A 25153-nucleotide genomic window follows, 5' to 3' on the forward strand; every position below is an offset into this window, starting at 1 on the left:
CTTTGTACTCACTCGGGTTTGCGGCCAGTCGCGCGGGCCAGGAGGTCCACGAAGATGGCCGGGAACAGGTGGAACAGGTACATGACGAGGACGCAACGCCGGTAGCTGCTGCGGCACTTGGCGTCCGGGTACCACGTCATGCCCGTGCACGGCCTCTCGCGGCACTTCTGCACCACCAGGTCCACGTAGTCGCGCCACAGCAGCGGGTTGCTGTTGCCGGAGGTCATGTGGTACACCTGGATGTCGTGACCCTTCCTGAAGCAACAGAAAGGAATAAGGATGAGGGTCGAACGTCCCCGTCTGACCCAGTGTCGCAGTCCGCTCCGCTTCCGACCCTCACCCCGTCATGGCGGCGCCCCAGGCCGCGGCGATGGTCAGGTTGGCGACGTGGTCGGCGGGCACCAGGTCGGCCACCTTGTCCGGGTCGGCCAGCGTCACTCGAAACACGCCCTTGATGGCGCCCGCGATGAAGGCGAACGACCCCGACTTGACGTTGTCCACCCAGCCGGGGAACGGGGCGGACCAGGTGCCCATCACTGCAAACAGTCCCGGCGAATTACAAATGGCAGTCGGCTAATTGCATTGCGCGCTGCGTGCGTTTCCGGCGGTTCCCGGACACGCGCCTCGCGCCCCGGGGAAAGGCTTTTCGGAAATCTGCCGACGAATGCGATGCGTGTTGTGAGTGCTGCGGTGTGGCGTGCGCGCGCGCGCCCGACTTTCGGAGAGCTTTAGCACCGCCAGGCTGCCCGGCCAGCGCTCCCGCGGTACGGCGGACGTTGCGGGAAGGCCGTGGCTGCCGTGGCGTGCGAGTGGCGGGTGCGAGGCGAGGCGCGTTGCAGACAACGAGTGAGTACACAGTCAAGCCACTCACCGATGGAGGGCCTCACGATGGCGACGGGCACGTCCCCACGCTCGCTCAGGAGCACGTTCTCTGCCAGCTGCTTGGTGAACGAGTACGTGTTGGGGTGTCCGCCGAGCAGGCTGCAAACATGAACCGGAACATGGAAATAACACGTTGGGATCGGTGCGTTATTACGGTCCAGCATGATGCCTTGTCAGACCTGCGCGTCATGTCCTTGAGGGCCTCGGGGTCCGTGTCCTGCACGATGCTGATGATGCTGTTGGGGTCGTGGCCAGAGGGGTAGACTCGCTCTCGGACCGTGTCGTGCAGCGTGCTGTTGCAGTAGGCCGTCGACAAGTACACCATGGCCTAACCAAAGGACAGATAAAATGAAGGTTGTAGCGAAAATTTGAGACTCGCGCTGGTCCGCGTCGCACCCACCTTGAGCGAGGGCATGTCCTTGCACAGCTGCAGCACGCGCCGCGTTCCCAGGACGTTGATGTTGACGGCCGTGGCGAGGGCCGCGTTGAAGTTGATGGTGGCGGCGGCGTGGAACACGACCTGGACGTCGCGCAGCAGCGTGGCGTGGTCCTCGGACGACAGCCCCAGCCCGGGCAGCGACACGTCGCCGGGCACGGCCACGACGCGCGCCCGCGAGGCCTGGCTGTGGCCCGCGAACAGCTGCGGACACATGGCGGGGCCGTAGTGGACAGTGGGCGAGATGGGCGTGGTCTCGCGGACGGTGGCTGACGGCAGCCCTTACCGGCTTGTCCAGGAGTTGCTTGACGCGCGCGTTCGCGTCCAGGCCGCCGCGCGGCCTAGCCAGCATGTAGATCTTGGCCAGGCGGGGGCAGGACCGCAGCAGCTTCTCCACCAGGACGCCGCCGAGGAAGCCCGTCCCCCCGGTGACGAGCACGGCGACGCCATCCAGCAGGTCGGCGATGGTGGGGGCCGCGAGCGGGGACGCGGTCCTGTTGCCGGCGGTGGGGCTGCCCTTGGGGCTGCCGGGCGGGGCTGCGGGGAGGGCTGCCATGCTGTGACGGGGGAGGATCAGCCATTGAGCATCGAGACGTCACACTTTCCGAACGGAACGTCGTTTGCCGACTGCTCCATCGCCTGGTCGTGACCGCGCCGCCGTGTCAGCTCGCAATTTCGCACGCCAATTACAGGTTCTCGCGGCGATGCAGCCTGCACTGTCTGCACAGTGCCTCATCGCTCTGTCTCTCTCGAACCCCTACGTAACCCCGAGTAAGTGCGAGAGAGACGAACCACTGTTCGGAATCAGCCTGCTGCGAGGCACGAACGCTGTCTCCCGCCCCCACAGGCCCGGCGGCGCGGCAGCAAGGACGCCGTGCTTGTCCATAAAGCGGAGCGCCACCCGGCGGCGGCAGTCAGTCCGTGTCCGGCCGCTCCACCGACATGAAGGGGATCGTCGGCGTGCTCGTGCTGGTGGCGGTGGCGCTGGCGCTGCAGGTGCAGGCGCAGCAGGACTGCGTGTGCAGCGAGAACGCCGTGCCGTTCTGCCTGCCCCGTGACGGTGTGCTGGTGCAGCGCTTCGCCGCCGCGGCGCAGCTCTGCGAGCTCAAGAAGGGCGCGGAGCCCTGCCCCGAGGGCCAGGCGCGGATGTGTATCCCCGTCGCCAGCGCCGCCGCGGCGTGACGCGGCGTGACGCGGCCCGGGCCTCTACGTCGCCGCGTTGCGTGAATGCATTCCGCGGGCACCCCGTCAGCACCGCCACCGCCGCGGGCGGCCGGGCCACGCTGGCCACGCCGACGGCCACGCTTTCTCCCAACGGCCTGGCGGCCTGCACGGGGGTGGCGCCATCGCCACCGCGACCACCACTGCGGATGTCTCGTGTCGCTGCCCCCGGCGTGTGACAATCGCCGGAGTAATCGGCACGGACCGACGACAACACCAACACGTCGACACTGACCGCGGGAACGACCGTCGACGCGGCGCCTGTGAGGGGCGCTTCCTGCCCGAGACTCAGCCACTGTGATGACCATTGTGATATGTATAATAAAACCATTTTGACATCTAGTGCCATCTGCTGTTTTTATTTGAGCGTCGTTTTATGTTAAAGGGCAAAACTTACAACTCAAAACGCAAAAGCAAAGGGTGGAAACACTCAAAAGAAAGCTCGCAGTCAACAATCTATTTTCGACCCTCTTTCAAGTCTACGAAGGTCTCAGTAACGCCAACAAGGGAATCCGAGTCCAGGCAGGAGCAACTAATAACAAATGTTAACGCCCAAAATATTAAAGCACGCCTTTTCTACGGATAGCGATTTTCCGCCGTGCTTTAGAAGCAGTCTTGCCGCAAATTTGGTCAAAACAACGACCCCTCTCATTTGCGAAAAATAACTAAAATTTCGTTTTCAACGCCTCGGCTAGGGCCGCTACAACCACTCTTCCAATCCTTCCAATCCACGTGACGGCGGCAGGCACTTAGTGCTGCCGTCCACCAAATACGACCCACCTGTCGCGGAGCTGCTGGTGCCTTGTCGCGACCCTGGACGACGGACGACTGGCCGACGAGTCTGGAGCCCCGGCCTGCTCACCACCAAGCACGGCGTGCATCAACACGCCCTGCACCGCGTCCGGATCCCGGGTCTACTCTCTTCGTCGGTCGCCAGCCTCCCTCCCCGCGGAGAGAGAGACAGCTGCAGCCCGGAGCCCAGCTGGGAGGGGATGACCCGGCCGGCGCGGGGGCGCGCAGCAGTGCAGCAGCACAAGCGCGAGCGTAATTTCAATTTCCGAGCGGGGGCGGGCGGTCTTGCCGGTCACCCCGGCGGCAACTCCCGCCACTAATTTCTTTTTTTTAAAGTTTCGAGCACGTGGCCCGGGGCCCGGACGGCTAGACGGGGTTTAAATGAACCGCAAAAGGCGCGCAAAGTACTTCTTTGCCAAATTAGTGACTACCCCCCAAACCCTTATCTTTCGTTTTAAAAGCTTTCCCCGATACAGGGTGGGTAGGCTCTAAAAAACTGGCTGAGGGGGCCTTTAGGGGGATAAGGACCGCCAAAAGGCAAAATCATAAAATTTGAGATTGACCCTTCATGACCAACTTTGTGAGGCTACCGCTCCCAAACTAGTTGCGGTCAATAGCCTTCCCGATACAGGGCATGAAAGAGTAGGGTCTTAAGAATACTAGGACGTTGAGGGAGGCCTTTTACGGCGACTAGATTGGACACAGTGGCCACCCAAAGTTAGCAAAATCAGCAAATTTCCGAGATTCGACCACTTTTTGACCAACTTGGTCGGAAAATCGTTGCGGTCAAGGCCAAAATCGCTGTGGTCAACGCCTTCCCGATACAGGGCATGAAAGAGTAGGGTCTTAAGAATACTAGGACGTCGAGGGAGGCCTTTTACGGCGACTAGAATGGACACAGTGGCCACCCAAAGTCAGCAAAATCAGCAAATTTCCGAGATTCGACCACTTTTTGACCAACTTGGTCGGAAAATCGTTGCGGTCAAAGCCAAAATCGTAGTGGTCAACGCCTTCCCAATACAGGGCATGAAAGAGTGGGGTCTTAAGAATACTAGGACGTCGAGGGAGGCCTTTTACGGCGACTAGAATGGACACAGTGGCCACCCAAAGTCAGCAAAATCAGCAAATTTCCAAGATTCGACTACTTTTTGACCAACTTGGTCGGAAAATCGTTGCGGTCAAAGCCAAAATCGTTGTGGTCAACGTCTTCCCGATACAGGGCATGAGGGAGTAGGGTCTTAACTTTGTGACGTTACTGGTCCGAAACCCGAAGGCCCCGGCAGATTTTTCTGCCTGTCTGCCCTGGCCAGCCCGAGCCTGACGTGGTCGCACAGCGACGGCGGAAAAGGAAGGAAATAGCTCCATTAGAACCCCACCCTCTCCCCCACGCAGTGACGGCGTCGGCGCTACCCCGCGCGCCAAGGCTCGCTACGCACCCCTCGCCCCGCGTCGCCCACCCCTGGCGCTCGCCGGCCGGTGCTGCCCTCTGCGCGGCGCGGTCGGACCGCGGTCGCAAAAAATCGATAATTTCCAGCGGCGGGAAACGAGGCGCCACTCGCAACCGCTTTTCGAATGGATGCGACCGCCATCCATCAATCACAAGTACACAGTGCGGCGGCCACGCGGCCCCTGCGGCTGCGGCCCCCGCTTCGCGGCAACCCGACACCGCGAGTCCACGCCGACGGGGGTGGCTGCTGCTGTCCTTGTCCATGTAGCCCTGCCAGCGGCCGGTCGGTGCTGATGCTGCCGGTACGGGTGGCGGAGAATTGCGGGGGTGTTCCCAGACCGCTTTAGTTCAGCGGCTGCTTGCTGGCTGCGCCATCAGCTCAGCCCCCTGCCGGTAGGCACTCCAGCCTCATGCAGGCGCGTGCGTGCGGCGTGCGGCCTACCGCCGAGGGGCGCGGGCGGCGCGAGGACGAGGGGAGCGGCCGCCGTCCCCGCCCCCCGCCCCCTACGCGCCGGGACGGCCGGCGTCTTGCCTCGTCGTGCCCCGCGGCGAGCATGGAGGCGGCCAGGTTGCCCGGGGCAGTGCGGGTGGGGGATGAATCGTGTCTGCCCTTCCCGATGCGCTTCGCACCTGACTTGTCCTTAACTTTTGCTTGCCACGTCCTCCGTGTCCTCGACGGCAGGGCCGCCGCCTCAGGCGAAACTTCCCCGCTCCAGCTCTAAGGCTGCGCCCGGCGCCAGCGCGGCCACTCTCGGCCCGCAGGAAAGCCGCCAGCCCAGGCAGGCCCTGAGCACGTCATGCACCTCGTCGGCGTCACGTCGTCTCAATCGGAATGCCGCAGTCCGAAAAGGGAGCCGGTGTGGGCAGTGTGGGCACGGCCGGGCACCACAGGGAAATCCCGCAGCGCGGCCCGGCAGCCTGGCAGCCCTGCGCGGCACATGTGGGGAAATTGATCGGGGGTGGGTGGGCGTAGCAGGCGTAGGGCCCCTCCGGATCGCTGCTAGCGCTGCTAGGGCTGTGAGGGCTGTGCAGCCGGGTGGGTAGCGCCGTGCGCCGTGCCCGGTTCGCCACGGCCCGGCCGCCTCGCCTAGCCTCGCCCCTCCGCGCGACGCACCCCTTTGGCCCCGCGCCACCCCGCACCCTCGTCCCTACCCCTGCACTGGGAGCGATGCGCTCCTGTTCTGGTTGCTGCCAAACATGGCTGTCGGTGGGCCACTGGGTTCTGGACGTTTCATCTTAACTTTGATTTCACCCGAGTCCCGCCCGCGGAGTTGATGAAGTGATGCCTTACAACCCTTCGCTATCATTTCTTCCTTCTTCCGACTCAAGGACAGAGCTGTAAGTACCGTTCTTCCCGTCGGAACGGCGGTCCGCGGGCGCCAGGGGGCTAGCCCTGGGCCCTGGCTCGGCTCGGGTCGCATCCGCCTCGTCTGCTCTCGGTAACTAAGCCCGTCGCCCCCAACCCCCGCGCCAGGGGATTTAACGCTGGCTCGCGCGGGAACCCCGGTTTTGCCCCCCGGACGCGTGTCATGCTAGGCGGGCCGCCGATCGGGCCCACGATTGCCAATGCCCGCCTCGGAGTGCCGATCGGCTGGTAATTTGCCAATTTTCTTCTGCAGCCCCCCGAGCCAGACGGCCGTCTGCTTGATGGATGTCACTGTCATTTGGCTCTCCGGAGGCGGCCCGCGGCCCCTGCCAGGCTTTTCGGCGACCCGCGTCGCATTCTGACGAGGTTTTGTCTCAGCTGCGTGCATTCTTCCCTCGCGCGTCGCCGATTTGATGCAGGGGTACGGTGTCCCCTAACCAACAATCTGGTCGGGGCGTGCTGCCCCCGTCGCTGAAAGTGGTCCTTTTTCCTCACCGGCATGTTGGTAGACCTGTGAGTGGATTTGTTTATGTCTGGCGGGTATATTCCAGTCCCAAATAGGGTTTATTTTGGGTTTTAGAGACGTTTTTGCAATACGATGAAAGGGTTAGTGTTCGGTAAATTTTAAGGTTAGGAACCTCCCTTCCAAGGCAGGACCAGGTTGGGGTGCCTTGCAACTTGCAACCGGATTTTTACCATTTGTTAACAGTGAGCGAAATGCGGTGTATGCATGGTTTGGAACTGCTGCATTAGAAGTTCATTCTTTAATTTAATCCACTATTCAATCACAATATTGTGGATCTTTGTTAATTTTATTGATTTCAGAAATGTTCGGATTAGCTCGTTTTCACAAGTTTTTTGTGTAACTGCATTAGCTGACTCACTTATGCACAGTCATCGTTTTTTACCAGTATTTTTTTGTAGTTTAGTCCATAATTGAAAAAATGATTAGTTCTGCACTTTTGAATTTTGGTTTCGCCGGGGGGTGTTATTTATTTTATTGAAGTAATGTATCGAGCTTACCCAACCTTTTGTTCTTGTGAAGTTTTTACCGTAGATGTGCCATGTAACAGTTCGTTTATATATTTTCCCCTTGTTTTTGTGCATGTGTTTGTGTTTTTTTTAAGCTTTGTATTTTTATTTTGCTTCTTTTATTTGGTTCTGTTTAATTTAGTTGTTGCATCATGGATATTCTGGAGAAGCCTTTGGATTGGCATCCAAGGAATTGGCTTCTCTACAGCTCTTATCGAGATCTTCCGCCCTGACCAACCTGGGACGTGTAGGAAATGCAATGCCCAAAGGCTTGTTTTCCGAGTTTAAGCGCCAGGTCTGGTGGCCAGTTATTAACAGGTAATGAATTTATGTATTCACAAATCATACATATTCCATTGACTACATCATCTACTCTTGGTTAAATCTCTTTACGGTTTTCTCAAATTTTAAAAATAAAATTTCTTTCTTTGCCTTGTGTCATCATCTCCTCTTTTCTTGAATCTTTTCTTACAGAGCCAGTTTTTCCTTCTTTTAAACTCATCCATGTAGTAACCAGTATTTAAGCTTTACTTTATTATTTTTTAATTGACTGATTCGTAGTTTTGCTTCAAATATAATAATGCTGTGGTGTGTGCATGTATTGTATGTCGTATTTTTTTCATGTAATTCTGTTGCTTTTACTTGTTTGACTTTGCTCTAATGAGAGCGTTTACATTTCCGGTATTCATACGAGGTAAAATCGCTTTGAAAGTTTACGAATGGTTCACCTGTGCTTGTGGGCATCGGCTGACCAGCGCGCCGCCGTACGCGGGGGCGCTAGGCAACCCACCCAACCTCCGCGCGCCGGGGTGTTAGGCAACCCAATCAACCGCCACGCGCCGGGGTGCTAGGCAACCCAACCAACCTCTGCGCGCCGGAGTGTTAGGCAACCCAATCAACTTCAAGCCCCGCCCTCAGTCTCGACTTGAAGTCGCTCATTCAAGCTCAGACTGCCATACGCAGCTTGTGGCACTGCGGGTGCCCCATCCCCTCTGCAGTGCGTTTATCCAAGCGACGCCCGGATCCGTTTTGGCGGCAGGCGGCGCTGCCACCACACTTGGGCGATGAGCCTGGCCCGTTCCGAAATTACGCATCCAGTGGAATGCAGGCCGCGTGACTCAGGCGGGGTTTGTTTGCGTCCTGGCGGTCTTGGCGGCGCGGAGTCGCGACCGCGGCCTGGCCGTTCCTGGAAAGGCGCCGAATCCGCCGCGGACGCCGGCAACGGCAACGGCGGGGTGAGCGACCCACACTTTCTCAGTGAGAGTCCAGCCAGCCGAGCCGAGCCTGGCCCAGCCCGCCGCGGTCCGGAACGTCCCGTGTGTTGCCGTGCGTCCACCTGGCCGGGGGAAAGGAAGCCGAAGGGGTGGGAGCGAACGACAGCCCGAACAGACCCCCGCGGACAGTCCCTGGCTGCCCTTAGCTGGGCCCCGTGCCGTGATTGTGATGCCCTTCCGGGAGGTGCGACTGCGTGCCTGTGCGCGGCCCGAGCGAGTCGCTTCGTCGCTTTCTTCCTCAATTTTTTTTCTTCCTTATGTAAACCGATGTGTAAATGAGAGCGGCGGTGTTTAACCCTCGCGGGACTTTGTCCTTTGATGCAACACCTGAAACATATTCAATTCAATTTAATTCTCTGTCGCACCCCCTATACGGACTGCGTCGGAATGACTCCGGAATCAGTCTGCTTGCCGCCCTCGCCTCGCGCGGGTGAGGCGCGCCTGCCGGGCATGCCGTCGCTTTGACTGAGACTTGGCCTCTGTTTCCAGATTTCGCTGATTGGGCAACTGCACCCACACCAGGTAAGCGCGTCTGCTGTTGCGTCTGCGACTCGGGGCCTCCGCGTGGCGGCGACGCGGCGACGAGGTGCTAGTTATGATTTCCGCCACGCCGTAGCGTGCCCGCCGTGTCCGCGGTGTCCAACCGAATTTTGCCGAATTGGCGGCGAAGGCCTCGTGGCGGTGTCTTGTCGCGCGTGTGTTGTGGCGTCCCGTGGCGCCGTGGTGGCACTTGTGCACCGAAAGTAGGCCAAGAGTTTGAGAGGGGGGGGGGGAGTCAAACATCCGCCATCGGATGCTTTGCCACGCAGGTTCATTTGGCCAAGAGGCGCCTTTTGCCCGTGCCAAGTGCACGCCCCGCCCCGCCCCGCCCCGCTCCAGGAAAGGGAAACGCGTGTCACCTCCAGTGTCAATCTGGGGGCGGCCTGTCAGCCTGTCTGGCTTGTCAGGGTGCCGACCTGCCCAGGCTGGGCCGTCAACAGGGCGCGGCGGGGTTGCCTGCCCCGCCGGCGCCACAGGCCCCACAGGCGCCGCGCTGCGTGGGGCCGGGGGGCCGGTGGGGCCAGTGGGCCGCCTTCTGGCCTTCTGGCCGGCTGGACGGGGTGGACGGGGCTGCTTGCCCGGAGCCCCCCATGGCGGGCAGGGGCCGGCCTCGGGGCGGCTTGACTGCTACATCACATAATTGGCTCAGCAGAGGGCTGCCAGGCCGAGGAGGGACGGGCTTTGGCCCAGCCCAGTCTCCATGGCCCTGTACCATGTTTTGCCTGCTGGCCCTGCCTTGGGGCTGCCCGCGTAGGCGTGCGTAGGCGCCACCTAGGACCCGTGAGCGACCCTCTCCTCCTGGTCTGCTGCCGCCCGACTTCGGCCATGGTTTATCACTCAGACCGGCCCACGCCATGCTCCGCCCGTCCTAAGTAAGCTTGCCCGGGGCTGCCCTGCCTTGCCTTGCGGCCCTGCTGCAAAGTTGCAAGGGGAAGGGTGCCGGCCAGGCCCTGGCTAGGCCCAGGCCGCGCGGAACCAAGGGACGCCCGCAGCCCGTCGCCGGCGCGCCGCTTTGGCGATGCCGCCGCCAGGAGCACCCTCGAGGACCCTCGAGGAGGAGAAGTAGTGCAGCAAGATAATTGGTCGACGGGATGCTCAAGCACGCCCGAGCCGCGTCTAGCCGGCCCGAGCAGTCCTCGGCGCTGCCGCGCTGCCGGGGGGCGCGGCGCGGCGCCATGGCAGCGCACTGGCTGCTGTTGCATCTTTCAGCCCTCAATATTGCTTTCTTGTCGCGGGGCCGGCGAAGCCACCGGGGCCTCCTCGCCAGTCGCCAGGCCAAGCGGCAAGCGGCACGCCTGGCCTTCGCCTAAGCTGCTGTAAAATTGACACGCCGCTGTCCCTTCCGTTTTTCAGTCCGCTCCTGCCATCTTTTCCCTCTTCCTCTCCCTCTCCGCACACTCCAGCGGCCTCGTTCGTTTTTTAAAGTGACCCCCCGTTTAAAAATGGATGACGCGACGACGCGGCGCCACGTCGGCCGCGACTTGCGCGACGAAGTGCGGCGACGGCGGCGACGCCTTCCTGCACGTGCTCGAGGACGGCGGTGCGACGGTGCATCCTCTTCGGACAGCCCCTCCCTCGCGCCCAGCAGGCTGAACAGCGCCCCGTCTCTCTCGCACTCCCGGTGCTCCCCGTAGGGGTGCGAGAGAGACGACGGCGCAGGCCTCGCGATGGCGGCCAAGCCCGTCCCGTCCTTATCGCAGGGCGTCGCCGTGCGTCGCTGGGTGTGGACCTTGGTGTGGACGCGCGGACGGCCCTTCCTGGTCGCAGGCGTCATCGCCGCGCTGGTTGTCATTCATGATTCGAGGCTCAAAGGCGCGTCCCTGTCATGCATGCGCATGCGTAATTGCTGGTGTGGGTACCGCCGACGGCCAGGTCGAGTTGCATCCTCTCAACTTTCCGCCAAACCTGGCTGGCATGCAACTTTGGCAATTGACCGGGCCGACCCTAGGCCCTGCTTGCCCTGCTCCGCCTCCTCCACGGCCTCCACGGCGGCGCGGCCTAGCGTCCTGACGTCTCCCCCCACCACGCCCCCCGGCATCCCCGGCGACGCCTGGCCCCGCCTCGCCCCGCCTCGCCCCGCCGCGCTCTCGCCTCGGCCCCCCCGCCCCTAACCGCCCTGGCTCACTCGGTTCATTCCGTTCAGTTCAGTTGTGTTTCGTCCGTTAAAAGCGAACGACGCCCTACGTCCCGCCTGCCCGCCCGCGTGCGTCGGCATCCACTGTGCGTGCGCGTGTGTTGTGCTGTGTCGCCCTTAAGGATTACTTGCCCCCGCGCCTTGGACTTGGCGCCTCGCGCAGGTAGGTGCAGGCCGCGCCGCCCGCGTTGCAACAGGTCATCTCCCACACCGCCACCCCGACGGCGACGCGCTGACGGGCACCTTGATTGGTGCTCGTCGTTCTTCAGCCCTTTTCAGCCGGTCGTCGGCCTGGCCTCGATTCGGGGGGAAAATCGCTATTGGCAGCCGGATGCGGGGATCGGCAGTCGTTGTTGGCAGAGAGGTCCTTGGCCGGCGTGCCCCGTGCGTGTCCGCGTCGTGACGCGACGCGTGTCTGGCGTGCGTGCGCTGGTGCTTTCACCCCGGCACATGCGGCCGCGGCGTGCCGGCGTGCCGGCCGGAGGCCTCCGCGTTGTGCACACGGAGTGTTGCTTGCTCTCGTCCGCGGCGTCTCGAGGAAGTGCTTTATGGCGGGGCCGTAGTCCGGGCCGAGTCCGGGCTGTCCTGGACGGGCCGTGTGTGGCCGCCCGCGCCTCGCGCACAGCAGCACAGCAGGTGAGAGTGGCCGCGGAAGGGGCGCGGCGAAAACAAAAAGAAAGAAGGCGCTTCGTTTAGTCCCGCTTCCGACAATGTGGCCGGAACGGGTTTGGCGGTCCCCGCGTCCCCGCAGCCTCTCGTGGCGGGCGTGGGGCGTTGCGGCCGGGATATGGGTTACTGTGGCGCGCTGTGGCCGCGCTGCGGCAGGCCGTGGCGCCCGGGCGGCGCGGCCTGTGCGACGGAAAACAAAAGTCGTGGCCCGCAGGCCCGCCAGGCCCCTCCAGGCCCCGGGCTGGCCGGCCGGCAAACACGGCCAAACCGCGCTGCCTGGTCCTGGTCCTGATTGCCGCCATTTCGCGGCGCGTTTCGCGTGTCGGCTCCGCCCTGCCGGCCCTGCCGCACTTTTCCCTGCCGAACTGTAAACGACGGCGCGGCTGGTTCGGTGGTCCGTTGTCTGGGTAGCGTTAGAGCGCCAGCGAGCAGTGGCCCGGTGGTTCGGCTGCCAGGCGCCCGCCCGGACCCCGTCGTCGACGTCCTCGACCAGGCCGGCGCCGTCGACCGCGGCGGCGGTGCGTGGCGGCCGGGCGGGGCCGGGCCCGCGAGGTGTCGCGCCGCGGCCGCGACGGCGGCCTGGACCGTGACATTGCAAAGCCCAGCAGCAGGGGGCGCAGCCAAGGCGCAGCCAAGGCGCTGCAGGAAGGGGAATAGCGGCGAGTTCACCGACCTGACCTACTTGATGCACCCAGTCGGGCCAGCCGGCCGGGTGGCCGAACTGGATGTATCATACCACCGATGACGGGTCGCCTCGCCATTGACGGTGTGGAGGAAGAGCAGCCCTGCCGCGGAGGGCGTGGAAGGGGCTCCGGGCTCCTCCCGCCAGGATTCCTTGGAGAATCAATGCCAAGGCCTCTCGCCCCGCGGTGGCATGCCGGTGGCCCGGTGCCTCCCCCCACCAGCACCTCGCCGCGCCGCTCACTGACCGCCGCCACACACAACAGGGAAAGTATGAGGGCAGTGTACCAATCATTGGGACGCTCGCCCCGGCCAGCTGCCTCCTCGTCTTTCTCGATTCTCTTCCTTTCTCCCTCGTTTCCTACCGGTCCCGGGTTCGACTATGGTTGGCGGAGGCTAGCGGATTTAACTTTTTTTGGCAGACGCGGCTGTTGCCCCCTGGCGGTTGTCTCTCTCGGCGTGCTTGACGGCGGCGTCTTGATTGCCGCGAATTGAGGCCCTTTCCGCCCGCCGCGTCTCGCCGTGCCGGCTGTGCCGTGTCGGACTGCACTGGACTGTCACTCTCGTCGCCGTGCCGCGCCGCGCCGTGCCCTCGCTGCCCGTTTCCCGACCCCTTTTCGTCGGCCGCCGCGATTCCAGCTCCAATCAGGTGGCCATTGTTGTTGCAAGGTGTTCGATGTAGGAACGCACTCTCCGGCAGCCTCGCGCAGCACGTGTCGAGCGGCTACGCCGTGCTACGCCGTGCTACGCCACTGGTGGCGTCTGAAGGGGGCAGCGGGGGGCGGGGGCACCGTTACACCTAACTGTTCGGGAGGAGGGGGAAGGGGGGCGGCGCGACGCGGCGGCTCTCTGCCCCACTAACGCGCCTCGGACCCCCTGCCGCCCCCTCTCCTCCGACGCCTCCAGTTTTCTCTTTTTCACTGAAAGCCTTCTCCTCCTCCGGTGAGGTGTCCGCGCTGCACCCATCAGCTGGCTGGGCGGCGGCCGCGGTGCGTATGGCGGTGCGTCACTGCGTCACTGACAGGACCTTTGTGGCGGCGCCCCGCCCCTCGCCGCCCCCGCCCGGCCCGCGGCCTGCCCGCGATAAGGCGTTGATAAGGCCCACCTCGCCGGCTCCCTTCTCCCTTCCGCGGCGCGCCGATGGGCCAGGCAGCCCCAGGCAGCCCTAGGCTCCGCGAGGGCCTTTGCGGCCTGCGCGGGCGGCAGTGTGTCGCGGACCGCAGCACCGCGGTGACGGCCTGCTTCACCTGCTTGTTTGGCACCTGGGGCGCTCGGCCCCGGCGCCTCGTGCATGGCGGCATGGCGGCACACTTGCGCACGCCCGTGACCTTCCTCACCGGCACCGCGGCACCGAGGCGCCGGGGCGGCCATGCACCGCTACCGCCGCTACCGCCGCCACAGCCGCAGCGACCGTGGCGTGGCCGGGAACCGCCGGGAGCGGCGCGGCCACGCGGAAGGTGTGGCGGGCCATGGCGCTCTGGCGCGGCGAGTTGAATGTTCGAGACTCCGCGCTGAATGGGGCGCACCGACTGACGGACGGGAGACAGGCAGGCAGACGGACGGACTGCAGGTGGGGCCGGGCCGGGCCAATAGTGCGTGCCGCGGCACTACCCTGGCGGTGATTCCAAGGGGCGAGGCGGCGCGCTACACTGCAGAGTCGCGCTGCACTGTGGAGCTGCTTTTCCGTGCCAGCCCTGCTCGCCCTGCTCCCTGATAATAGCCCTGGCTGTTGGCACCTCGCTGTGCTGCCCCGGCCGCCCTCGCGCACTTCCCCATTAGCGCCGGCGCGGACGACGGGGACCCAGAGGGGCCGTGCTCCGTGCTGTTGGGTCGCTCCGGGTTTTGAAGCGAACAACCAACAGCCATACCCCTGGCGGGGCGGGGCCGCGGGGGAGTGCGAGCCGGCGGTGTGGCGGTCGAGTGGCCTGGGGTGCCGAGCAGTGGCGAGGCTAGGGGGTAATTTAGCACTGCGGCCCTGGCGTGCATGGACTACGTAACCCGCGCGCTGCGGCAAAATTAAATTATTACCTTCCAAAAAAAAAAAAAACACAGTACGGGTGAGAGAGGATGTACACGAGGGGTGTTTCTCTTTCTCGTTGGCGCGAGTGAGGGGATTTCCATTTCAATACGGCTACCCTCTGCGTCCCTGCGCCCGTGCCCAACCCCTCCCACGGAGAAGAAGTGCCCCGCCTCGAAGTCGGGCCCGGGGAACAGATGCACATTTGTCTCCACTAGGCGGCCACGCAGCCCGGCCCAGCCTCACGACCGCACGGGCGGGCGCGGGGCGCGGGGCGCGGGGTGGGTGGAACTCCGGGCAGCCCTCGGCCCAGCCCTCGGCCCTGCCGGCAGAGGTCGGGCGAGGCCGCTGATGAAATAACCATACGGCCACCTCCACCTCTGCCTGTTGTCTGCGTCCATCTCGCTCCCCACCACGGGCCGCCGCCCGTCCGCCCTGCAAGACTATAGGCTGAGCGAGGCTAATCAATAAACGACAATCTAAATGAATGATTAACGCGGCAAGTGGCTCAGTGGCTCCCCACTCCCCGCCACGCGGCCCGCGGGTGCGGGCGTTGCGGCGCGCGGCCGGGCGGACCGGGCGCCTCAAGTTTGACACGATGTCGTTGTAGTTGAGCGCGGCGCTCGGCGCGCGAGGACGGCGCACTGTAAGTAGGAAGTCCGGTCGCGCCCGGGGCGGCCGGGACGAAAACCGCACTGGCTTCAACGCTGCCTGGCGCGCGCTCGGTTTTTGAGCGGACTGTATGCTCCGTGTTGTGACTGGTGCACTGGTGGCCGGGCAGCTGTCCCCCCCGTCCCGCCGGCCCGGTCCTGCGCGGTCGCGCTCTCCGCCCCCGCACACCCCCGTCGACCTATGCAGGGCCGGCGGGGTGCAGCGCGCAGCGCACGCAACGCTGGGGCGGCCGGGGGAGGCGGCTGCCGGGCCGGGGGTGCTGCAGCTCATAACGTATCGACTGGGCTGGAAAGAAACACGTAACACGTCACGACCGAGTCGCCAATCTGCCCCCGGAGTGGGGGACTCATTTCCCCTGGTGCGATTGGCTCCAGGCGGCTGCAGCAGCACCCTCGTGGTCCACGTCGACGCGGCGCGTCGTTCGCTCGCTGAGGGCGGCGTCGGCGCGAGTCCGTGTCTCGCTGTTCCGGCACAGTGTAGCAGCCTCTTGGGGTGCAGGCTGCCCGAGGCCCGAGGGCCGCCGCCCTGGCCGGCCGTGGGCGGCGAGTCCCAGGGCTGCGCCAGGCTGGTTGCGGCCCCCGCACAGGTCGGCACAGGTGTAAGTACCGGGCTGCCCACGCCCGCCCCGCCCCACCACGCCAGGGCCCCGCGTACCGGCTCCGGCTCTGGAAGCCAACCTGTTGCCGCGCCGTGACGTCCAAGGGGCTCGTCGACGAGCCTGTGATCACAGCGTCACTGTTTGTGCAGGTCGTGGGTTCGAATCCCATTCGCTGCAAAGCGACCCTTTCGGTCCGTCCGTCCGACCGCGTCCCGGCCGCCACCCCAGGGGAAAGGGAAGTGCCTTCCTGGCGGGCGGGGAGGGAGGGGGAGGGGTCATTGCAAATATTGATGAGAAGATGGGAGGTGCAGCTCCCCCGTGATTTGGGTCGCTCTCGGAGCAGGAATCTGGCGAGGGAGTGGGAGCAGCGGCCCCCTGGGAGGGCGGGGAATTTAAATTGGACTGTTTTTACTTTTCATTGCGATGTGTGATGCGGCAGTGCGCTCGGCCCCGCAAAACACTTTCCCCTCCAGCAAGTAAAGGATTGCCACCATAATGATGAGCGCTCTCTCTATCTCTCTCTTCTCATTCTATCCTCTTCTCCATCTCTCTCGTTCCATTCGTCCTCTCTCTTTTCCTTTCTCTCGATTCCGTCATACGCAGTGCCTTGTTGTGCGTCCAATACTTTCACCATGAATCACACGAAGCTAATCCCACTGGCAACCACAGAGCTCCTCAGTGGGTGGTGGTGGTGGTCGTGAGGTCCCACCTAGGGACTGCCTGCCTCAGGGCGCCGTGCGGGGTAGGCAACCTCGCCAGCTCGCATGCAGCCGTGTGCAGCGGGACTGCCTACCTCAGGGCGCCGTGCGGGGTAGGCAACCTCGCCAGCTCGCATGCAGCCGTGTGCAGCGGGACTGCCTACCTCAGGGCGCCGTGCGGGGTAGGCAACCTCGCCAGCTCGCATGCAGCCGTGTGCAGCGGGACTGCCTACCTCAGGGCGCCGTGCGGGGTAGGCAACCTCGCCAACTCGCATGCAGCCGTGTGCAGCGGGACTGCCTACCTCAGGGCGCCGTGCGGGGTAGGCAACCTCGCCAACTCGCATGCAGCCGTGTGCAGCGGGACTGCCTACCCTCACGGCGCGCGAGCGCGTGCGTTGGCGTCTTGGGCCGATGCCTCTGTATCATGTACCGTCCCCGTTGACGCTTACGTAACCTTTTCATAATTGCATTTTAGCCGAGTTGCTCTTGGCGGATCGATGCCTGTGCTCCTTTTGCCCCTCCGTCCGTGTGGTCCTTCCCACCGTCCCGGCGAGTAGTGGCTGACCGAAGCGCCGCCCGGCGGTTCCCCTAGCGGACGGCAGAGTGGAGCGGGTGTTGCTGGCCGCAGCACCCCTCCTTGTCCGGACGGGCTGGACGAGCTGGACGGCCGAACGGGAAGCGGCATGCAGTACGCGGCATGCAGCATGCACCGGACTTAGCCGGTCCGATCCACTCCAGACCGGCAGGCGCTGCCAGGCGTTGCCAGGCCGCCAATCCAGCGTGGCCCTTCCCCGGGTCCTTCCCCTCGGCCCTTTCCGGCCCCTCCCTTCCCCTCCCTTCCCCTCCGCGCCCCGCCGGACCAGGCGACCAGGCCAGGCCGCCGTCCTGCGGGAACGCCGCGCCTCCGCGCCCCGCCGCACCGCGCGCACCGCGCCCGATGTGCGTCGGTCGGACGGCATGGGGCCGCTTGGAGTTTCTCTGCCTGTTCGACCTCCTGACCAGAATGTAGGTCAGTGAACCGACTGGGCAGGGTAGGCCTGCCTGCCTGCCTGCCTTGCCGGGACTCTCCTTGACATTGCCCTGCCGCGCTCTGCCGCTCCGCCGTGGCTCGACGCCCCGCGCCTTGCCCCGCGCCGCCACCGAGTGCGTCTCGCGTCCTCCTCGCTTTACTTCTCCTTTCGTCTCGTCTCGTCCGGGCCTGCTTTCCTCTCCCTCCTCTGGCGGCCCGGGAGCGTTCGGTCCGTCGCTCTCCCCGCTCTCCTCCGTTGGGGGAAGACGGCGCCGTCGACCGTGGCCGTGCTGCCTCACCGTTCGCCTCGCTCGTGGCCGAGACCGCCGCCAAGGCCGTGGCCCCGGCCCAAGCCCCGGCCCAAGCCCCGGCCCGTGCCAGTCAGGCCCACGCGGTACCACGCGGGGCGGCCTGGCGGGGCGGCCTAGCGGGTCGGGACGCGAAAGGCGGCAGATTCAAATTGGATGCGCCGTCGCGTCCGGAGAGCCTGGCGTGCCCATGCCGGCGTAGAGCTGACAGCAGGCAGCGGGGCAGCCAGAGGCGAACTGCTGGAAATTAGTCGGCGACTTCTTTGTTGTCCTCCTTGCAACCTCATTCGGTCCTTCCCCCGCCCCCGGGCCGCCCCCGCCCCGCCCCCGGCCCGAACACTGCAGACCCAGTGCGGGTCGCATCAATTTCCCCTGCAAAACTTTACCGATTCGCCGCAGTCTGGCCGCCCGGGATGGCACGGCACGGCGCGGCACGGCACGGCGGCTACGTGTGTGCGACTGGGCCGCCGCCGCCCTCACCCTCTTGGGAGTGTGCTCTCTCGTGTGCGAAAGAGCGTAGACTTCCCCACAAAGAAAGGAGGGAGGGGAAGGGGGAATCCCGTGTATCGAACTTGGCCGCCACTGATTTGGGCGGCGAAGACGTTCCGCGGGGGACATGAAAGACAAAAGGGATTTCCTTTTGGGGCAAGCCTTTTGGCGCGTTTTGTGCCGCTTCGGTGCCGCTTCGGTGCGGGCGAGGCGAGCACTCTCGGCGCGAACATGGCACTCATCCGGGTGTGATGTGTTGCCTACCTGCCACGGCGTCCACGTGGCACCGCCCGCGATTCCATGAGTTTTAACGCCAATTGTTTGTTTCTCCTGTTGCAGACCGCAAGCTGACAAGACACCTCCGAGGGTGGGGCCGTACTGCTGACCAGCCCCGACCAGCACAGAGAGAACCGACAGCCACAGCCAACCAACATGTTCCCACCAACCCAGTCTTCAACGCTGAAAGCAGTCCATTTGCTCTGATTCTGCTGCGAGGCTCCCCTTTGCGAGGGAGCTCTGTAAAGAAAGTCTAAACTAGTCAACTTTTAAGGAATTCTTTTTATAGAGAAGTTTGCAAACTATGGATATGCCAATGAATGTTTCTTTTCAAGTCAATGGCTCCCTTAAGTGGTAGCAAGTGGTAGCTTCTTAAATAATAAGTGGGGAACAGACCACTTATTTTCTACAAATCTTATACCTCAAGTCAGTTATTTGTTGGAAGCTACTGCATTTGCAAAGTAGACACAATGGCAGCCACAGCAACAGCGAGTCCTATGGACTATGTGCCTGTGAGCCAGTGGTATCAAGACCGCTCAGTATTTGTGACGGGTGGCACAGGATTCATGGGAAAAGTACTAGTGGAAAAATTGCTCAGATCTTGCCCCGGCATAAAGAATATCTACCTTCTCATGCGGCCGAAAAGGGGCCAGGATATCAGCGCAAGGCTCACCGAACTCCTTAATGCCCCTGTGAGTAAATCTCTTTATTGAGCTTATTTATCCCTTTACTTAGAAATTGCGTGTGAATAGACATGACCTTACTTTCATTGTTCCAGTTATTTGACAAGCTCAGGAAAGAACGGCCACACGAATTGAACAAAATAGTTCCAATTCTTGGTGATGTCACAGAACCAGAGCTTGGCATTGGCCAGTCGGATCAGAACCTTCTTATTCGTACAGTGTCTGTTGTGTTCCATTCAGCTGCAACAGTGAAATTTGATGAAGCTTTGAAACTTTCAGTCACTATTAACATGCTTGGAACAAAACGCCTCGTTGAACTGTGTCACAGAATGATGGGTTTAGAGGTATTATTAAAATTATGTTTGATCTTAGATATTTTGCTGGAAGAAATATTGAATAACTAATGTCCTTTTTCTTTCAGGCACTTATTCACGTTTCTACAGCTTACTGCAATTGTGACCGAGAAGAAGTTGCTGAAGTCATTTATCCCCCACCTTATGACCCTGAGAAAATAATCCAAAGTATGGAATGGATGGATGATGATCTTATCGAAGCTATCACACCAAGGTAAGTACCAATCTGATCCTGAACTGCCCTTGTTCATTGTATTTCTCCTATTCATTTAATTTTTTCCTCCCCCATAAAGGTTGATAGGAAATCGTCCAAACACATATACATTCACAAAAGCTCTTGCAGAAACTATGCTGCTAAAAGAAAGTGGGAACCTTCCTGTAGCTATTGTAAGGCCTTCCATAGGTACGTTTGTAATGTTAAAAGTAGTGCTCTAAATGAAAATTTTTTCCCTTATTGTGAGAAAATTTTAAAACTGTTGTGTATTTTTTTTTTAGTTTTGTCATCATTTCAAGAACCAGTTGCTGGGTGGGTGGATAACTGGAATGGGCCAACGGGGATAATTGCAGCAGCAGGAAAAGGCTTCTTCCGTACCATGTTGTGTCATGAGAGTAAAGTTGCAGATCTTGTTCCTGTTGATATGGTCATCAACCTCATGATTGCTGCTGCTTGGAGGACAGCCTCCAACAGGTAAATCATTATCAGATTTTTTTTTTCCCCTTTTCTAGTTTAAAGACATCCTTTTTATTCTCAGTGCTACAATTTTGCTTAAGTGAACTAACTTGTTTATTTGTTTTTAATTTCTAGGCCAGATGGTATTGCAGTTTATAACTGTGCTACTGGAATGCAGAATCCCATCACATGGAAAGAATTTGTGGATTACTCTTTTGTTTTTATGCGCAAACATCCCCTTGGGGATCTTATATGGTACCCTGATGGCCAAATTCATACAAACTGGATGTTAAACAAACTTTCTGTAATGACATTACACATTTTGCCTGCATATGTCCTTGATGGAATTAGCATGCTGTTAGGAAAGAAAAGAATGTAAGTTTGTTGTTTTTCTTCACCATTTCTGTTACATTGATACAAGACAATCTTATGATTTTCCCCTTTGTTTATTGCAGAATGGTCAGAGTACAAGCAAAACTGGAGAAAGCAGCAAAGTGTCTTGAATACTTCTCTACTCAGCAATGGCGCTTTTCTGATGATAATGTGCGCCACCTAAATTCAATGCTCAGTATTGAAGATCGAAGTACATTTATGTTTGATGTCCGTCAAATTAATTGGACGCAGTACCTTGAAAGTTATGTTCTTGGTATTCGGCAATTCATTTTCAAGGAGCATCCCAGTTCAATACCTAAAACCAGGAAACAGTTGACAAGGTAACTATCAAAATTTTTATTCCTTATGGGTCAAAACTACAATTCGAACTTTCAATGTAAATGTCATCTCCATATGGTTGCTTTGTTGTTTTCAGATTGCTTTGGCTTCATCGCTTTTCACAACTCTTGGGAGTTGTTCTTGTGTGGAGGGCTCTCATGTTACGTTCAACTGCAGCCCGCCGTCTGTGGTTCCTTCTTCTTGATATAATGGTTCGGATGGCAAGAATGATACCATATGTTTGACATGGCCAGAATGCTAACCATGCAGTGCATCAAAAAGTACCTGCACTTGTCAACTGTGTGAAGAAAGAAAAATCTCACCTAAATTCAAGTGCTTTTTGTTGTTATAAGGCAAGGACCTAAGCAGATTGTTAGTGATCACTTTAGGAATATACTGTGGATGCAGTGTATTCAGTGCTCAGGGCCTGGTCAGTGCTACTTTTAGATAATGTAGTGCTGCTCAGCATCGTTCAGCACTACATTCCACACAGTACTGCAGAGCTTTATGTGGTGCATGTGCAATTGTGTCCTAAGAAATGTATGGTGGGCAGTTAGCTATGGTAGCTTTGTTTGAAATTTTTTCTTGTTGTTTATATATTGATGATAAGATAAAGTTGCTTTTGTGAGTATTTTGTGAGAAATGTGCATGCTGTCAGAGCATCACACTTGTTATTACACACGCTGTGTTTTAGACCATCAGTCCAAATCTCTGCTGTTTACTTAAACATATATGGAAGTGATTAGGGGCGAAATTATACTTGCTTCATGTTTGAAGTGTGCCAACCGTCCCTTTCTGTAACATCTCAAGTGTATTCATGCTTAATGATCATGTTGACTTTATCTTACTAGCTGGATAAACATGAAACTTGTAGAGTTCCAGCTTATGTATTTTTCTTGCTCTCAAGTCACAGCCTAATGGAGTTGCAGTACTATGTTATTCTTAGACTGCCTATGTTGTTATCCCAATGGTAGCTTTTGTGACCATTGTTTTTCTGTAATATTATTTTGATAACAATGCTTTAGAGCGATGTACTGGGTAATTGGCCATCTAGAAAGATGTTTTTCTCCCTTCCTTTTCATGGTGGTTACAATTGTGTCACATGCTCACATTTTTTGTGTCTGTGTTGGTGACTAAAAGCGATGGGTGCCTGTATGTATTTGTTGTGTGTATTCCAAACCTTTGTGTACTTGAGTGTGAAATCTTGTGCAATCAAATTTGCTGATCCCCATTACTGCTCAAATTTTGAGCAAGACTTAAGTTAAAATTCTAAAGTTATGAATGTTTCCGTTCTAGTTCTCTGTGGTACTCTCAACCTCTAATTTCAAAAAATACATTGCACTGTAATTCTGTGAGTGAAAACTTCTGAATTTCTGCTTCCCCCATTATTTCTCTTGCTCTTTATTACTCCAAAACGGTTCTCAGCTTTAAATGGATTTAGACTGTTCCAACATTGTGACAGCATTAATTTGAGTGAGAAACAATGGAAAGCTCTAGCTCTGTCTAGCAAGTTATAGGATGAAGTGTTGTTAAGCTTCTGGCATCATCTTCTATGTTTGTGTGTGCAAAATGCTGTTTTATGTTACCTTATTTACTATACCATTATAATTATCAGCTTAATTATGCCTATCATTTACTTGGTGAAGTATTCATCAAAAAGGACGTTACTTTATTACTGTTTTTATTTATTTCTGAGGTGTACATAGATTTTCATTGGCATTTTTAAAATTGTTATAATTTATATTTGATGAGACAAATGCAATGAATTATCAAATTTGTTTATGGCCTTAATCTTGTCATTGAAGTTGAGATATTTTTGCACAGCTTCACTTTTCTGTTCTTTTATAAATAATTCCTTTCCTCACCTACTTAGAAGAAGAAAACAAAGAAAGTTTCCAGTAGCAGTCATCAAAATTTATGTTCATGAGAAGATTACAGTTAGTCCAAACAAGATCCTTTGAGAATTCATTGTACTTCTCTTAATCATAATTTTTGTCACATACCCTTAATCAATGAAAATTGGTCATAATTCATTTTCTGAGATTGGATTTAAAAGCTGTAAGTTTATTTTTGATTGATTTCATTCAAGCAATGGGTTCAAGGTGATTATTGTGTAACAGTTACTTATCTCAACAAAAAGAAAAGGTTGTGTGTTAGCTCATTAGCTACATTTGTCCTTTAGGCCACTTGTTTGTTGTCATCCATGATGAATTTATGTCCTTTATTGCAATAATGCACAAGATGCTGGACTTTTTACGTTACCTTTACACACAATAAGAGATATGTTGTAAGCAACCTACTGCCATCTGCAATTCATGTGAATGTTTCAAGAATAAGTGCAAAAGTATTGCCAAATTAGTGAGAGCTGTAGGAGTAAAATTGTTGCTATTCTGTATTGAGTCGAAGTGGACATCGTCTTTGGACATTGCATTCACAATGATGAAGAAATGTTCTGGTTCTACATTTAGAAAGTTGGTAATGTTTCTATAAATAAAATTAAAAAAAAAAAGAATCATTTGTTTATATTGCATTGTACTTTTTACATTAAAAAGTATGGTATGTTTTGTAGAAACTTATGTATTTACCAAGTCAGAGGTGTAAATCATGACCATTTAAAGAGACATTTAAAAGTGGCATTTATGATTTCTGAAGGAGTGCTGTTGCGTTTATTGGGCTTTTCATTGCATTTTAATGCAAAGTTGCATACTGCCATTTCCATTGGGAAGGACAGAGTCGGCTGGGCATTTGTGTGCGTGTGCGCTTGTATGTGTGCAAGGAAGAGAATATTTGGATGAGTGACTCAGTGTGTTTGCATGTAGCTATGTCCAATAGTGCTAGAACAATCGTACCATGATACTCAAATGTGTCAAATTAAAACATTTTTTTCCCCATTCTTCAGCTATGTTGGTGCTATCTCCTGAAAAAAATTATTTTTCTTGTTGTCTAACAACTGAGTAAAGTAAACATGCTTTGAATTGTTATGATCGTTGAGCCTTTTCTTGTAGAAACTCAAATGCTTGGTGGCGTACTGAAGGTTTGAAATTTGGCTCTTAAATGTTAGGGAGCTGGTACCAACTTCTTGATGTATTCCTTTAATTTTCCTTATCTATTATAAATTTGTTGATTCTTAACACCACATAGAAACAGAGGTGGGTTATTCCCATGTATCCATTTCTGAAGTTGAATTTTCTTGTTATTCTTGTGAAAAATTAGTGAGTTGTGTAACTCCTTTGAGCTCAAATATCAGATATCGTGAAAATTAAAATGATTGTAGTTAAAGAGGGTGATGTGCAATAGTTTGTAGATTTTGATGAAAATTTTGTCGCAGTTCAGTCAATGAGTCTCACCCAGTCGAATATTTTTGAGGATAATTGATGTATAAAATACATAAATAATAATTATTATAATGATAAATAAAACAACAAAGGCATTTCTCGCTGTTCAGCAAACACCTTCAGCAATCATGCTACCTATTTCAGAGCCTTCACACTTTTTTTTAGCTGTGATCAGAATTGATGATTTTTTAAAGGTATGATAACAATAAGAATATTTGCCAAATGTAACCTGCGATGATAATTTTGTTGTTTAATTTTCTGTGCTGAAATTGCTGCTCTAGTTTAAATTTTGATGTGGAGGGAAAAAGGAAGGCACTTTTTAAATTGAACATTTCTTTCTGTTTACTATGTTCCAAGAAGAAGAAAACTTGTCTTTGCTTTCTGAAATCTGAGCTTGAAATGTGAAATCAGCCTTAACTTCAGCAATACTAAGAGAGTGACTTTAAGGTCTGTCATGCAATTGAATAATTATTTCAAGATAATAAAGTTGGGTGCAACCTTGGGCTTCTTACGTTCCAACATTTTCTCCAGAAACATTACTTGGGATTTTGGCAAAGGTGGACAAAGGGTACACCCTTTAATGCCATTGCCTCTGGAAATGCTGTTGGTGGAGATTCTGAAACCACAAGTGTAATCTTATTATTCAATTGCATCTCCAGACCGATTACTTTGTTTTTTGTTTGTTCTTTTTTTATCCTGAGTTAAAATTTGTATGTATAATAGGAGTTTAGGTCTAGTTTCTTTTTCATTTAATGTAAGAGCCTTATGCAATCACTTGTTGCAAAAACGCATGTCGGTAAATAAATAAAAGTATGGCCAATTTATGGCCATGATATAAACTGAAACGAGTCAATATTAGT

At 56.9% G+C, this 25153-nt stretch overlaps 2 protein-coding genes across 9 annotated transcripts; one reads left to right on the forward strand and one right to left on the reverse strand.

The window, feature by feature from the left end:
- Positions 1–8: 8 nt before the first annotated feature.
- On the reverse strand, positions 9–1874 carry LOC117641125 (putative fatty acyl-CoA reductase CG5065). The gene is made up of 6 exons (XM_034378238.1): positions 1605–1874; positions 1283–1522; positions 1062–1210; positions 872–981; positions 341–536; positions 9–255 (listed from the first exon to the last, which is right to left on the reverse strand). Exons 1-6 carry the CDS (start codon positions 1872–1874, stop codon positions 9–11), a joined length of 1212 nt encoding a protein of 403 aa, XP_034234129.1.
- Positions 1875–5936: 4062 nt separating this feature from the next.
- LOC117641540 (putative fatty acyl-CoA reductase CG5065) lies at positions 5937–25146 on the forward strand. 8 transcript variants are annotated; one of them, XM_034378966.1, is made up of 11 exons: positions 5937–6116; positions 7319–7494; positions 8940–8972; positions 18605–19233; positions 19320–19568; positions 19646–19791; positions 19871–19980; positions 20073–20265; positions 20383–20622; positions 20703–20960; positions 21056–21203. In XM_034378966.1, exons 4-11 carry the CDS (start codon positions 19012–19014, stop codon positions 21201–21203), a joined length of 1566 nt encoding a protein of 521 aa, XP_034234857.1. In that variant the 5' UTR covers positions 5937–6116; positions 7319–7494; positions 8940–8972; positions 18605–19011. The 8 variants fall into 8 exon arrangements, with proteins under 8 accessions (XP_034234857.1, XP_034234856.1, XP_034234862.1 ...); XM_034378967.1 differs by lacking the exon at positions 5937–6116 and adding an exon at positions 6416–6657; XM_034378965.1 differs by lacking the exon at positions 7319–7494 and having other exon boundaries at positions 21056–25146.
- The last annotated feature ends 7 nt before the right edge of the window (positions 25147–25153 follow it).

This window comes from Thrips palmi, unplaced genomic scaffold (genome assembly GCF_012932325.1).
Source record: "Thrips palmi isolate BJ-2018 unplaced genomic scaffold, TpBJ-2018v1 HiC_scaffold_15, whole genome shotgun sequence".
Taxonomy (NCBI): domain Eukaryota; kingdom Metazoa; phylum Arthropoda; class Insecta; order Thysanoptera; family Thripidae; genus Thrips; species Thrips palmi.